The sequence below is a fragment of the Tympanuchus pallidicinctus genome, unplaced genomic scaffold (assembly GCF_026119805.1).
Source record: "Tympanuchus pallidicinctus isolate F22 unplaced genomic scaffold, pur_lepc_1.0 scaffold3, whole genome shotgun sequence".
Taxonomy (NCBI): Eukaryota; Metazoa; Chordata; class Aves; order Galliformes; family Phasianidae; genus Tympanuchus; species Tympanuchus pallidicinctus.
The window spans coordinates 71,684,058-71,700,520 of NW_026294747.1; the positions used below are offsets into that span (position 1 = coordinate 71,684,058).

Sequence of the window (16,463 nt, forward strand, 5' to 3'; positions counted from 1 at the left end):
GAGGGAAAGAAACGTCCATTTACATGTAGAGGATTCATATGGCAAAACTTAAAGAAAAAATCCACACTTACAGCATATTTTTTTTTTAATTCTTAGTGCAAGAAACATAACCAAGTTAATCACAGAATCAGGACTAATTAAGAATATGGAAAATTCTCCTATACAGAGGTAGAGTCCAGTGCACAAGGCTAAAATGATATTCAATAGTCTAAACAAGACTGAGCCAGGTTTTACGGAATCCACTTTTTAAAGTATCAGACTGTATGTACATACATACAATAAATAGACTATACAATCTTTAAAGTAGTTTAATAAACTTCACAAAAATTATAGAAGATGCATTGAGATCTTTACATAATCCAAAGTTCATATATCTATCGCCCAGAAATGGATAAAATCAATATTCCTGATATCAAGTTAAATGGAAAATAGTTTAGCAAAGTGTTGATAAATCAAAATATTTTACATATTTTAAAGCCTAAATTTATGCTTAAAAGGATGAATTTCAAATGCTTTGAAAATGTTCCTTTTGATATCACCTGTAAAGAGGTTTCAAATGCTTTGATTGGCATTTGTATTGTTATACTTTCCTTACATTCCATGTTCAAGAAAAAAATGGACTTGGAGACTCACAGTTCCAACGCATTGGCACAACAATGATGAGAATTAGGTATTTTCAAGGCCCAAAGGACATCAGGAGAATTTACAGACAAAACCTTCATGTCACAAACCACGCAAATCACATTAGAAGGTTAACAGAAACTGTTTGGTATCACTACTTCAATCCTGCTAGTGCCTCTTCACCTGGAGGCATCCAATCCGCACTGCAGTGAAGCAAAGGGTGCTTCTCAGGGCCTCTAGGTTTGCTACAAGCCCATAGGGCTTAATGAAAATAAATATGGAATCTTTTCGGTTTACCACAGTAGTGCATACATCAGGGAAGTCTGCTGCCACTCACTTCAGTGACAGTCACAAAGAAAGAACTTCAGGGAACTGAGCATTTTCAACCGTATCTTTCTAAACTACGCAAACAAAGATAAAAATAAAAATAAAAATAAAAATAAAAATAAAAATGAAGTTCTTATTGCCCAAGGGGGCAACAGCCATGGTAGGAAGGAACTAGTAACCACAACAGAACAGCTTAATAATTAGAGTTGAAAATTATGTTCACGGTTTGGTTGTTTTTAAATTCTATAAGTGCCTACACTGAAAAAAATATGAAGGTTTGCATTTTAGCTTCAAAACCAAATCTACTTGTGAGAAGTACCTTGTTAAAATGTGTATCCTGTTCTTCTATAGGCCTTCTCAGTGAAGCTTATAAAATTATTTTTTATTTTATACAAACAGTCTGTTTTAAAGTAAACACATAAAAATTGAGAATATTGCTTGCAACAATGGACCTGGAGGTGAATGAATGAACTAGTCTAGGCCATACAAAACAAATCTGTCTCTACATGAATTCTGCTAAACTTCTAATGCTATGAAAATCTGCAAAAAGGATCACAAGAACTGTTGCAAATTTCAGATATTTGGCCCAAGTCTTATAACTGTCATCATCTGAATACTTTAACAACTGTATCTTTGTATTAAGGAAAAATAATTGATTCCAAGAACTTAGGAAGGCACACACACCCAAGTATACTATAAATAAAACACATCATGAAATTATGAATGATCTTCTGATCCCTGTACACACTTTTGGTTCAGCACTATGGTCAAGTTCTCTCTTTTGAAATACAATAGAAGGCATAAGAGAAATATAACATATGCATAATAATTATGAAGAATAATGCTAATAACAGCTTACAGAGAAAAGTGCAGTGAAAGAAAACCAACACTATTTATTCAGGGGCTTGTGCTACTGTAAATACAGACTTGGTATTTGCTGCTGTGCAAGGGGAAGAATTTTTCCTGGGAAGCAGCAATGAGGAATGGAAAAACAAAAATTAGGAAAGATATTAAGAGAAACCTTTAAGATGGAACTCTCCGAACATCACTCCTCTAGTGCACAGTCATCTGACTACATGGTTCATTTTCATGCTGTCGTTTCTCTTCAAAAGCACAGCACATTGAAAAATGGCACAGTTCTGAAACAGTTTTTCTGCCTCTACTTCATTTTTTGTTTCTACTTCCAAGCACCCGATTTGCTGTTTCCTCATAGAAAGAGTAAAGCTGTTAGTGAAAGTGAGAAAGAAATTGTCACCCATCTTCTCTCCAAACACTGGCTTCTCCACTTCAGCTCCCACTAGGTACTTTACTCGTGTGCTACACAATGGGGAGGCACTGTAAAGGCAGCTTGACAGATTAAAAAAAACAACAAAATCAGAAGTCTTTTTCTCTCCCTCCCCCCCAACCCACCCCAAAAAAACTGGATGGATGAAACAGTACGTCCATAGGAATATTCCAGTCTCCTCTGTTAGGAGATAATAGCAGGAGACCATCTAACCACAGTCAGATTGTCAGCACTGACTGACCGTTTCTTTGCAGATTTCCTGAAGTCCTTGTATTTATCTTCACACAAGCGGGAGATGGCCTGTAACACGAAAGAAGGAAGAAAACTCAATTGCACTGGCCACAACTGTACAATGTAGATTTCTACATACAGACAAAATTACAAAATGGCACTTAGTGAAATCAAACATGTGAAGAACTGTTCCCAATTCTTACTTGCTTCGTTAACCTTACGGTAATCAACACACTGCCACTGCACTGCCCACCACACTCACTTTTGAAGGACTCAGCAAACATATTCCAAGCCTTTTCTTTACTGCCTAACTGTGGCAAACCCAGTCAAGACAGCTGACAAGTAACACAGAGCACTTCACTGGCAACAAACTGTAGAAATGTTTATAGAAATTACATTTGGACAGTTCAGGAAGAGGATGGCTTATATTTCCTCTAGAGATGAGCAGCCTGTCAGATGACTTGCCCTGCTTTGCTAATAGGGCTGATGTTTGCCTCCATTTCTGAAGAACCTGCAGGAGATGGTGACTCCTACGCAAGCTGCTGTCTTACAGGCTGCTGAAGTGAAGTGTCACTCAGATTCAGAATAATTTTATTTGCATTAAAAATACACAGAAATGTTATAAGAATATCATTTAAAGAAAGAGACAAAGATTATTCAAAAGTTGAGACTTACTAAATGACACTGAGGCTAATGGTTTTATGTCCCTATTGCTTTTAGCCAAGTTTAAAGCAAATCTTTATTATGTACCTTTTATATCTCAACCCTGTAAGCATTCGTATGGTTGGGACAGGCTAGAGTTGCATGAGTGAGGATGTTCACTCTGGCATTTAAACACGCAGAGCTGCAGAGGAAAGTCATTCCAAGGAGTGCTCAAGGTCAACTCAGAAAATGAGATGGACTAAAACATACTTCTGTTTACTCAGGAATGCTTTTAAGTGGTGTCTTAAGATGGGATGTTTAACAAAAAGTACTGTACAAATAAAAACAGTACAAGTGTTTGATTATAAAAGAAGGCAATATAAATAAACACTCTGACTGCACCGTGCATCATTCTCTTTCTTAGCCTTTACTTCAACAGCACAGCAAGTCATAGGAGTCCTAAAATCTCAACTGCCCTGCAAAGATCAGCAGCAGATATGGCAGAAGCACACAGCTCCTGCCACTGAGAGCTAGCTCACATAATTCTAGGATAAGTCAGCCACAAAACATGACTAAATAACATTTTTAAAAAAGAAAAATAAAGAACAAACAAACAAAAACCACCAAGAAACCAGCTGCTACTTTATAGTTGGAAACCAAATTTCCTTTTGCTATAGCCATTCTTGAATAGTTTTCTTTCTTACTTCACATGAAGAGAACAGTAAAACAACACAACTATTCTTGTTGCTTTGTAGACCATAACTTAATTCACTTAAAATTGCTCAATAATAATTTATGTAATTTAATCAGGAACTCAGTGAACTAGGAATGTTTATGCAATTCAGTCAGATTTAAAATCCAGTGGATGAAAACAACTGAATCATGGAATAATATGCCAGGACGTTGCATGTACTGAGGTGGAGGTCAGCTTCCCTTGGTTGCCAAACCAGCCTCTTCTTTTAGGCATTAAATAGAGATGGCAATCACTATAAAAATCACTACAAAATCGCAAGTACAATAGGAAAATATTCCTGTTCTGGCACTTCGACAGACAAAACAAAATTTTGCTTGGAGGTGGTACTCAATGTTTGGCAGCTCCAGTCCCTGTTGATTATTCATATAGATGTAAAACACTGATTGTAGTTTAAAGTAATCCTTTATCTAATGGTGCCAATTCATTTGCAAATAATTTACAAAACAGACATTTGAAGCCTATTTGAAAATTCACTGAAGTGTCTTGTAACATAGGGGAAAACAAGACAAAAGTGGAAAATTGTAATTACTTACTTTGTCTGTCAGTTAAGATATATCCATATAGGTTACAACACCTTTCTGTCATCTGATGCATCTATTACTTCTAACACTAGAGAAAACTAATTTCTGCCTGTTGCAAGGTATCTTTTCTCCCATTAAATTAAAACAAAGTACTATTAAAAAGCAGCAACAGCAGTCAATTCAGTGGAATTTTGTTCCTTTATTGAGATACTTTACATGGCTCTGGAGAAGATTTTTATCACTGGTAATGGGAGGGGGGGGGTGAGAAGACAGGGGAGAATGGCAGCAGAGGATAAATTTTGGCTGCATGCACACCACTGTGCTGTGCAGAGCAGGAAAGCAGTAGTGCTGGCTATAGATTGACCACTGGAAATGCACAAATGCACTCAGCCTTCAGTGCTGCAACACACTCCAAAATGTGCAAACCAGAGAGAATGTAGGGAGAGTCAGAAATAAGTCTGGTTGGAATATGTAAAAAAGCACGACTGAAAGCTGTGACGATGGGGGTATGCCTGAATGCATTGAAATGAAAAGAATCATCATCAGGTCACTGACAAAAGGAGTCACAGAAGTTTCGCTTTCAGCTGCAAGGTTCTTAGCACACAGGACACACAAGTCTGCCATCAATCACTGCAAGAATGGGAAGTCAGGGAGAATGACACTTCTCAGCTCATACCTTACAACTTCCTCTCCTCTTTTTAGTCTGTTCCATCTAGGGAATACTACCTCTTTAGGGTCAAGATAATACAGCACACAGTAGTTGAAAGAGTTCTTCCTCAAACACTATCCCAATAATAAAAAGCTGAGACAACACACAGTCCATTCAATTGAGAGTGAACTAAAAAATGCTCTTACAAAATCTAGCCTGGAAATGAGCAAAGTGCCAAGATCACAAGCAGAAATAGGGTAGGTATGTTTTGTGGACTTAACAGAAAAGCAGAATCTGACTCATATCTATCTCAGTACTTGGGAGAAAAACCAGGTGCAAGGGTAGGAAATTACAAAATAGTGGATTAAGGTTAGATATCTGACAATCTTCTGGGCAGAAACTTCTTGTTAGAAACTAATTTCTCAGGAGAAGAAAAGGAATTCTTGACATTTGACACAATTAGAAGGAAGGAGAAAACACATTACAAAATAAGCTGTTTTGAACAAGGAGCACTGACAGGTAGGCTGGATGATTTAAGGAAAGGTTATTTGCTGTTTTTAATTTGAAGGACTTCATACAACGTGAAAGGGAAGAAGGGGAAGTTTTTAAAATATCATTAAAATGTTTCCTGATTACTAAGTGGACTGGTACAACAAATTCAGGACGCTTTCAGGCCACATTACTTTCACTTCATCATTGAAAAGACAAAGCTGCTTCTTTGTATCAGTTGTGGGAACATTAAACAAGGCAAAAGCTCCAGAAAGAAGCATCCGTTTTATATTAGTGTTATAACCTCTCTTAGCATTTCCAATCTGATGGATCTTGTCCAGCATTTCCATTTGACAAGGAACAGTTATCACTAGCCTTGTCCTCTGGATTCCTTTGGAATTTTTTTTTTTGTCACTGCTAGGTCAACTTCTTGGTATTTGCAAAAATAGCAACAGATTGTGCCATGAGAGACCTAATGGTTCTGCTTCAGATACTGAACATGATTGTAAAATGCAATCATATCAGTGCCAGTAAATAAGTTGCTTGAAATCTCGGAACTAAGCCAAGTCCTTTCAATTTACCAGACATGGCAAATCATTTCACTGTATGTGTACGTTTGCTATCTGTCTGTTGTCTTTAATCATAGACTGCAGCTTTTCTCTCAGTTTCAGAAGTAGACAACTCTGGGCCGAAAAGTGTATGATAGACCTTGAAAATTGTTGCAGACCCATTCTGATAACTCCTGGCAACCTATACAGAGCTGTGCTCAAGGAATTAGGCTATACATTATGCTGTCAGCTCTTTCAAGGGTACACAAAAGACATCCAACATCAGCAGGGAACAAGGCAGTTCCCATCACTGTCCCTTCCTTCTGAACACAGAAGAGAGGTAAGGAGATGGCAGACCAGGTGAAGACTCTCAGCAGAGGCTCTTCCTCTTACCTGAAGCCATCCCCTTTGGCTAGCAAGCTTATTTCAGACTTGCCTTGTGCTAGCAGCACAAACCACATTCACCTTGGCATAATTTTTAATAGTGTGGACTTAATTCAAATATGTTCCATTAGTTCTTTTTAAATATGCATTCTCTTTAATTAGTCCAGAAAAACCACCAGAATTATCTTCGTGTTTACTGCTATTTTATTTTCTTCTAAGATTTTAGGAGTTATCTTCATTACCTGCACTTGTAACTCACTGACAGGTTTCAGAAATGATGTGTACTAAATTCTCTTCAAAAAGAAATATACTTAATTATAAAGGCATGAGAGGGTGATAATTATCAAGACCTAACATCTAATAACTTAGCACACCATTTCCTTGATTTTTCCAATGATTTTTCATATTTTATTATTATGATTCTTTAACAAAATCTGATGCAAATTTACATCTCACTTCATATACAGAATTAACTTACATTCTTATTGGAGCCATTGAGAAATTTGAAGGGAATATTTAGAAATAGAGTAAGATATTCCAATTTAGTGAAATCTGCTTTCTTTCTTCCACCTCTGTTCTCATTACAAGCTGCAAACAAGTTAATCCCATGTATCATTTCCCTCCAACAAAAACTGTTTTACAGGAGCACTAAGAGCTTCAAAACATGCAATGCTGACATTAACTCATAGCCATGCAACCTATAGTGCAAAACTATTATCTAATTAAAGACATCCAGTGCTAAAGGCAGTTAGTAGCTAATGGCAGATTTCAAACTTTGAAAAAATGTGTACATATTCATGCAATAGCACACATTTTTGAAAAATTTGATTTAGAATGCTCAAGAAAAAAGATTCCAGCCTTCGAAGTATCCACAATTGCCTGATGATTTAAAATTCCTCCAATGTATGCAGGAATTCAGAATGCTCTGAATTTCACAGGTACATTTGACATAGTGGTTTATGCACATAGTGTATTCAGGTCTCCTAACGATGTGTGCTTATTTCTGTCTCATTTCTGAGAGTAACACTGCTGAGACAACAGACTTGGATTCACGTAAAATGCAGCAGTAGCAGGTAACAAGCACAAAGAACACTGATTTTTAGCAAAACTTTTTAATACTGTGTCCTGCACAGTCAATCTTAAGAATAAACAGAACCAAACTGTGAGTAGAGTTACTGTAAAAACTGTAGTTTTTTTCACAGGGTCAATGTAGACAATTAGAATGGAAAGAAATGGAAAGAAAAAAAAAAAAAAAAATTATGGATATTGGGCACATTCTAACACGATATGGGAATATTTGGTAAGAGATGGGTTGGGAAGGGAGAAACACTCCAAAAATTCCAAATGACTGTATATATTCAGTTCTGGGCAATACAAAAACAAATTGCCTTACCTCAAGTTTATATGCCCTATCCCTGCTGAGGGGCTCCAAAGGAAAACTCAGGTTATTTGCTTCTGCCAAGGAGCGCAAATCAAAATAATACTTGGCATAAACACTGGAGGGAACATTAATATTGAACTGCAAAAGCTCCAGAAACTGGCGTTCCAGCTCATTCCTGTAGAGAGAAGATAAATGTGAAAACATTTTTCAGACTGTGCATCCTGAATGTAATTTGCTTTAAATTGCAAATGACAGTAACCAAGTTCATTTCATATTCTTGACAGATGCAATTATCCTAGCTTAAATTTTGAACTAGTCTACCAAGTTCTATAAGCATACATGCTTCAGTGAGGAATATTAAAGTTGCTGCACCTGCAGCTATTACTGCTGTGCCAGTCAAACCCAAACCCAAATTGATGCCAGCAGAAGAGATCCTTTAGTTAAGCTAGCACAAAAGGGAAAAGGGTAAAGCCAGGAAAATAAAGTTCTTGTAGATTCTGCAGTACCTCCACTAGGTGGATCTGTTCACACAGCAATGCCAACACAAAATACAGACATGTCCTAAATTTGTCAGACAGCTCTCAGAGATGTTGCAAATTATCCTAATGTACAAATGACTGAACAACTTGTTTATTCTCTCTCGGCTTTCATAATAAATCACTTAAAACAAGACACGGGAAATGTGATTTCTTCAGCATACCATTTGTCTGGGCTTATGAGCAGCATACAGCAAGTTTTCCCTAAGACTTGCAAGAAAAATTCACCTTTGGTACCTCAAAAAAAAAAAGTGCTTTTCAAAAGAATGGATAGGAACAGGCCTCTCTGAGCTCCATGAAAACTCTGTTGCATCAATACATTATTATTCATTGCAGTATAATAAAAAGTGTGTTAATAAGCAAGTAAATAAATTAAAAAACAAACAAACAAACAAAACAGGTCAATTCTGTAGCTTTTGTGAAATGTATGGTAACTTAATATCCTTCACAATACATACATTGGGACATTTGATATACTTAAAATAGTGATTTCAAGATGCAAGAAACAAATAACAAACAGTAAATTTTACAGAAGAGTTTGGACTTTATAGGTTTGTTACCAGCAGGTACTGACTGACTGTGGTACTGCATTCAAGTTACAGGTTGACTGCACTGTATGTGCATAAGGAAAGTCAAGAAGAAAGAACAGTGATACAGTAGTTTTCAACACTGAATCATTTTTTTTCTTACTTGCTACTGAAGGCCATTACACATTGCAATAATTTTCTTTCGTCATCTTCACTTTCAAGGCAATGCTATACACACAACTATGGACAAATACTGTCTCTCAAGTTAGCCTTTAGTTACAGCTTAACGTACTGTTGATGATTCTTAAAATTCTGAAAATTATGTATGATGTTTTATAAGATACGTTCATGCTTAATGATTCACAGTAGTTGAAGATTAAGGTGTAGAGTTTTCCTTGCCTTATGAATATAAATAATGAAAGCTCTCATTTGGTATAGACCAAGTCGCATGAAAATTTTTAACACTGGATTGTCCCAGTTGCCCAAAGAAAGGAAAAAAAAAAAAAAAGTGATCATCATCACATTAAATAGAGGAGGAAGAAAATGTTTGGAAGAACTGGCAGTAGGAAGAGAAACATCAGCACATCAACAAGCACCCAACTCTTCACTGAAGCATTCACGAGGAGCTCCAAACACAAAGCTCACAAAACAGACCATCAAGTACCATGCAGAAAGAGAGCATAGGCTCCCTGAAGGCTGCTGGCTCTATACTTTGTTTTAAAGATTGTATATTTCTCACTTTGACGACAAGGACTCATCACTGGCCTGTTTAGCAAGCATGAAGCACAGAAAGAAGACTGGTGACAGCACATGAGCACAGGTTTGCCTCTGGAGTCATGCTTTTATATTGCTGATGTGCAACTTCTAACAGCAGCACCACCACATGTGTTTGTCAAAAGCAAGAATCTCCTCCTTTTTGTCCACTTCCTCTCATATCATCTCAGTATGCCCCTTAACCTGCCTTCAAAAAAAGCCCTGAGAATGAGCAATTTCAAAGCTTGTATTTATAACCATACTTGATTAATACTGTCACATGGCATACTCAAACCTGCCAGCGTTTGCTTCAACCTTTTGCTTAAAGCTATTCAGAGCTCTACCTTACCCAATATTTCAGCTTCAAACACACTGTAAAAGTGCTCAGATTTGCACTGAAGGAGAAGTTAATGGAGAAAGAACCTTATTCGGAGAGCATGCAAAATAGATAAGAAAGCATTACCAAATTGTTCTGTATGCAATAGAAATTGAAATGGTATTATGTACATTTCTGATTTCTGTTTAAAATTAGGGTTTTCCCAAAAATAAAGAGGGTTATTTACAGCACACCATAGCAATGAAGGGCTTATGTTTTTTACTCCTGTGCAGGAAGTAAAGATCTTGTTATAAACTACTTGCTAGTACAAACCTAGAAATAACTTTTCCAATATTCAAGAAATGAGAGCTACTTACAGTTTCTAAGAGCCTTATCTAGAAGTGCATCAGCATGCTGCATTTTAAGCAGTCAGCTGTCTTCCAACTTTCAACCTATTCTTTACAGATCATTTTCAGACTAGCCATAAAGTAGTTTCTTAGTAGCTTTGATTTAGAGCAGCTGTAGCAGAAACGGTTCGTCTTCACTGCATTGAGATTGTAAACTGAGATTCAAAAACCACAGTGTCTACATAAACATTTTTTCCTGTTTACTTCCCCCTTTTCTCTTCACTTAATCGTGTGTGCCGAAACATAAATACAAAACAAACAGAAATATAAATAAACGTAAATAGTATTTAGCCACAGTAAATGCTTTTCAGTGACTAGAATTATGACAGTATTTAGCCACAGTAAATGCTTTTCAGTGACTAGAATTATGACATAACTGAGTTAAAGTAGAAACAGGTCTACATATTAGAAATACCTCTCCCTGTTTAAAAGAGCTTAGGAACACAGAGGTACTGTACTAAAACCATCTCTTCCATCATTCTACTGTCACTAGTCCTTATGAAAATGGAGTGCAGGTGTAGCTTCAAACCATCACTCTCTGAAGGCACTACTCTGTGGCCTGTTTAGGAATCTGGCCACACCATTATGATTCCAGCACCATGATTCCAGCTTCTGCCATTCTAGCAGCACTCTCATTAACTCAGATAAGGGCACTTGTGAGCTGGTGCATGGTATGTGACTCAGCCCTGAAATTCAGGCACTTCAGCAAATGTATGTAATGCCTACTAACCAACCGACAAGTACTCGATAATTGAATGGAATAAACATTCATTTTAGTATTTGTAAACATTACAATTTTAATTGTATTTATTCTTATCACAGTTCCTTTTATTACTGTTGCAGTATACTCTTAAAATAACAAGTAATGAAAGTATCTAGGCAATACTGTAACTCTGTTTGTGCCATTACAATACATTTCTTAAGAATGTCATTGTGTAAAAAAAACGGAAAAGTTACCACAATGAATTTTCTCTTTGCAATTTAAAATATATATATATATATACACATATATTAATCTTGCAAACAAATTGAGCAGGATATGGAAAAAAGAGTATTTGAATAATGGCAGATATATGTGAGTGATCATTTCAAGGCTGAGTAACAGCAGCTGTAAGTGGGTGGCCATCTACAGGATTTTAGGATCGGAACAAATCTTTTTCTTGTCTTACACATTGTTCTGCTGTCTGTGCAGAGGACTAACATTACTGTAAAAGCTGCTAAACTGAAGACAAGCAGGTTCATCTGCCTTTTTTTTTTTTTTGTTCAAGTCATAGATTTCAATATTCTGCAAGTTCACTGTGAGCAAACATCCAGCAGTAAAATACAGTTTAACACAAACAACAACAAAACAATTTATGTTTTCTATGCAAGCAACTCTCCAGCACATCTTGTGCCACATATATCAGCATCTACCTCGTTTAGACACAATGCAGACACACAACCTTTATATAATTTATGAGATAACTTCCCTTCCCCCCTTATACACACAGACTATGGACATGATAAACACATTGGACTCACATGTCTTCAACTGTGATATCTTTCAGGATCTGGCAGTAATCCACATTCCACACCGCTTGGTCGTCCCAAACCTTGGATGCCAGCAGAATAGCACCCAGCACAATTCGCTTCCAGTTTGCTGGACAAATATCTATTTCTGCGTAAGTTAGAAGTCTTTCAAGATATACCTGTGGAAACACATTAAAATCAAGATGTTTCCATTTCTACTTAAAACCAAAAAAGATTAAGAAAACTATTCTAATAAACCCACTACAGCAATTTCAAAACAGTATCTGGTCTCAAGAAGGTTCTTTTATAAAAGCTGTAGGTTTAACAGATACATTTATGCCAAGTTCAAGACTTGAATATGATAAATACATTTTTTAGTTGACCTCTGCTTTCTGACCATAAAACAGAAACAGATCTGTTATTTTTCTGTCTGTAACTCTTGCTAACATATTTGGATGTCTGAATAAATTCAAATTATAGTTTAAATAAATTATTAAAATAATAACATAAACAAATAAAATGTTAACACCTAATGTGGAAGGCACATGTATGCTACCAGTTGTAGTTATTAGCTATCATATAAACAACCATGGCCCTAATTCCCAAACAGTTATCAGATATGGTATCATGTCACGCAGGTCCCTCTAGCGATCCTGTGCAAAATATCACTAAGCAGACCAGCAAGATCATCCAAGTCCCAAGAAATAAACAATTGGTCACTCCAACACAAGAATTCAAGACAGAAACTCAGAGAAATGTACGTGAGTGGGTGAGGTGAGAACAGCACTGGAGACTCAGAAGACCCACTTCTCCAAGGAGCGCTCCAAAAATGTGTATAAAAACCACAGAAATTCAAAGCTCAGTAAAAAGGCAGCAAATGCTTCTCAGCAGAGTTCAGCAACTTCATGGGCCTGTTCCAAAGGCTGCCTTTTGCTTCTTAGGCAGCCTGTGTAAACCTCCTACTATTAATACAAACATACTTGTTCAACTTAGCAAGCAAAACTGCACCTTGAATTATGAGCTAACAATTCCTGGAATTGTCCCAGTTAAGTGGAATGCTTGTATAAAGCAATACACACTACCAACACAAGGAGCTTCATAAGTAGGAAGTGTTGCGGTATCTTGCCGCTCAAAGTAGGGCAATGAAGATTAACTTCATTTGCTTTACAGCAATGTTGAAATTGACCCCTTACTGTAAATGCAAGCTGCTTAAATTTCACCTTTCAAGCTTATCTTGCAGCAAATGCTTGCAGAAGTTTACTGAAGTTCTCAGATAGTGTGAGAATTCAGCACAAGGTAGGACTAGTCTCCAAAGATGCCTATGCTACCCTAATAGTTTAGTTCTCCAGCTTTCACTCAAATCCCTCAGCCACTGTCCTCCTTAGAGCCCACTACTCTAGTTGCAGGTCAGAGGGAAGCAGATGGCTCTGCAGACAGTGAACCAAGGCAAAGGAAAGGATGGAACATACCTGGGCTTTTGCCCTACTCAGGTAGGGTACCTTTGTGAAAGCAGTAAAGGCACAGGCAAGCTCTCTTTCCTACACACACCAGCTCACCGTGACAAAGGGAACAGCCAACCCTTGTTTTTATCTCAGAGCATTTCAGTATACCTGGTCCAGGCCACAGGAACAGCGTGAACACCATGATTTTGACCTTGATAGGTAAAACGGAGAAAGAAGGGCCTGCTGTGTGCTCAGTATCCTGCATTAATTCAGAACTGCTGCTTCTGGCTGCTGCAAAGATGTGCTGAATCAATACAGACTTTTGGAGAATGGCCAGGTGACTCTCAGCCCATTTGAAGAATGCTGGTGGGCGATCCGTCACTCTGCTGCTCATCCCAAACAAATGTGCGGCTGGTGGGAGAGACCACCTGCTTTGCTGACAGAAGCAAGTGAGTCTTCCTGTGTGCAGGCAGGCACACTCCATGTCAAGTATAAAAAAAAAAAAATAAATCTCTGGAAACGTTGGTCCTGTAATGCTAAGTGTGATATATGGAAACGCCGCTTGCATTCACCTTAGTTATGCAATTAAGTCCACGCATTAACATCTTAAACACAGGGGCTCATTTTCTTAAACATGAGGTGTGACCACAGACTCGGGATTCTGTGTTTACTTCATGCTTTAATATGTATTTGTTTGTTGTGATGAATTTCACTCAATTTTCAAAAGCAAAAGACTTTCTAGATTTTCTTTAGGACCTGCTGCTATCAGGTCACACAACAAAGTTGAATTTTAAAAGCCCATTGTGGAAAAGAACATTGTAACTCCTGTCTCAGGATGGTGGTAGAAATTTACATATATGCTGAAATATCAAAAGGCTCAGAAGGCAATGAAGGAAACTTCTACTTAAGAGTTCAAAAGCCTCATTTCATCTCTAGATTATTTCAGCAAGTACATCTGAACAGAACTAATAATAAATAGAGATTTGAGAATCAAGAATAAATATATTTTTAAAAAATCCATGATTTGCCTTCACACTTTTAACAGTTGGATTCATGCTTAGGAATGCATCTAAACCTTAAAACTGTTTTTAAACCTTAAAGCTGTCACTTTTCTGTATAATTCATCCTTTGCAGTGCTTCTTCTCAAAGTGAGCTTTGGTGAGTACTTCTAAATATCTGAAAACTGAATTAAAAAAATATGACAGATTAATTCTGCCTTAATCCAACCTCTAGTTCTCCTCAAACAGTTTAATAGCTTCCAAGACCAATTTTCACAGCACGTGTCATCATTCACTAACTTCTGTGACTGCATGTTCTCAGATTTTTACAGAGCGATAACAGCACTATTTAAATGATTAAGTTTACTGATGTGACACAAAGAGAAACTCTCACTGGTTCCAGAACTAACATATTGTTCTGAATTTTCTCAGCTCGCAAAGAACACCAACAACACTAAAAACTTCAATACTCAATTGTCACATATTTAATTTCCTAGTTGAAATGAAAGTGCAGTTCTGAGCTGGAAAATACCAATGGGCATTGGCCCACCGATACATTACCATTAAAAACTCAGTACCCAACAGTATGATGCCTCCATTATAAGTTTACTGTATTTGGAATAAACCATACATTACATGCAATTGTGAGCCCTCAACAGCTTTCCATGGACAGCACTTGCACCTCACTAGAGACATCATAATAACTCATGCACATTTCAGAAGATAAGCTGTATAGAGTTAAGACTTCAGAAGAGCACTCTTTAATTCTTATTTTTTAATAATTAATTTTTACAATGATCGACCTTTAAACTTGTAATGTCAGCAAATGATCATTTAATCATGAGTGAAATCAATTAGACAATTTGCCTTTGTTACGAATTCATTTATCTGAATTAATCAGAATTTATTTCTCCTAATTAAATATAATTACCACTCTGCAGGTATAGATATACCCAAATTGGCTCAGAGTCTGGAGAGGTTCATTAGCTTAGATGCAGCACCACAGGCATGCAATTAAATGGCTTCCAAAACCATTTCAGGTTCAGAAGAGGTACAGATTTGATGTGTTTCTGCAAATATGTTGAGCTAATTAATCTTCTGGACCTGAAATTACTCCATGCTAAGCTAGTCTGGATGCCTTTGATCTTAATTCCCAAGATCTGGACACAGAATAGCATGGTAGACAACCATTTAGCCATACATTATCAACAGTAGGCCTGGAGGCTTTTTTTTTCTAGAAACAACTGCAGAATAGCACAAGGCTAACCAGACTAGCAAGGGCATCCACACTGCAGCACTGATACGGCTCCAGCAGGACCACTGCTGAGCCACACCTAATCCCTGGGGCAATTATATGCAGTTGGGTGAATCCAATCTGGTCTTCTCCATAGTAACAGAATCTCAGAATGCAACCTGTTCCAGGTATGTAGGATGTTCCCCCTTCCTGTGATTCTGGATACCAGACAACTGGTTACACGGCATGCCAACTAACAGCATGTAAACTCATTTGAAGAAACTAAAAAGTAAAGACTGCACTGAGGAGTTCAGTTTTAGGGTGAAGCAGCATTTCATTTTTTCCATCTCAGAGGACATTACATCATATTTTGTGCATTACACCAAACTCTCAATTAGGAAGTTAAAATACTTGAGGAGGTGTACATCTTTTTCTTTCCCATTCAGGAGGATATATACCAAAAAATGAAAGTGTCAAATCATTTCCTTTCAATATTTCATAATCCAGAGGAACATTAAGTTTTAATAAAATCTTAGTATGGGATACTTTCCAAAGTTTTGTTTTTCTTTGTTACTTAATTTTGGAACTGCTTAACATCAACCTCCAATATCCCACTGAAATTCCCACACTGGAGTTGCAGTTTAAGGACCCCAAATCCTGTAATTCTCTTAATTCTTTTTTTTTTTTTTTAAACACTTCATAAAACAATGGAATAGGTTTTTTGTGGAGGTTGTGTGATTTCTATCTTCAGAGAAATTCAGCACTCAGCTGGGCAGTCCTTAAGTAACCTCATTCAACTGGCCAAGCTCAGAGCAGATGCTGGATGCGACCTCAAGAGCTCCTTCCAACCTAAATTGTTCTGTGATTGTCTGTCTGAAATACTGGAGTTTCCTATGGTGTAACACAGAG

The 16,463-nt window shown here is 37.1% G+C and overlaps 1 protein-coding gene across 1 annotated transcript in view; it reads right to left on the reverse strand.

Annotated features, from left to right (window-relative positions):
• Window positions 1-67: 67 nt before the first annotated feature.
• CCNY (cyclin Y) overlaps window positions 68-16,463 on the reverse strand; it is a 112,407-nt gene continuing 96,011 nt past the window's right edge. Inside the window, exons 8-10 of the mRNA XM_052692920.1 lie at window positions 11,893-12,059; window positions 7,845-8,007; window positions 68-2,533 (exon numbers count right to left, since the gene is read on the reverse strand). Coding sequence (XP_052548880.1) covers window positions 2,417-2,533; window positions 7,845-8,007; window positions 11,893-12,059 — 447 coding nt within the window. The 3' untranslated portion in view covers window positions 68-2,416. The remainder of the gene's footprint in view (window positions 2,534-7,844; window positions 8,008-11,892; window positions 12,060-16,463) is intronic.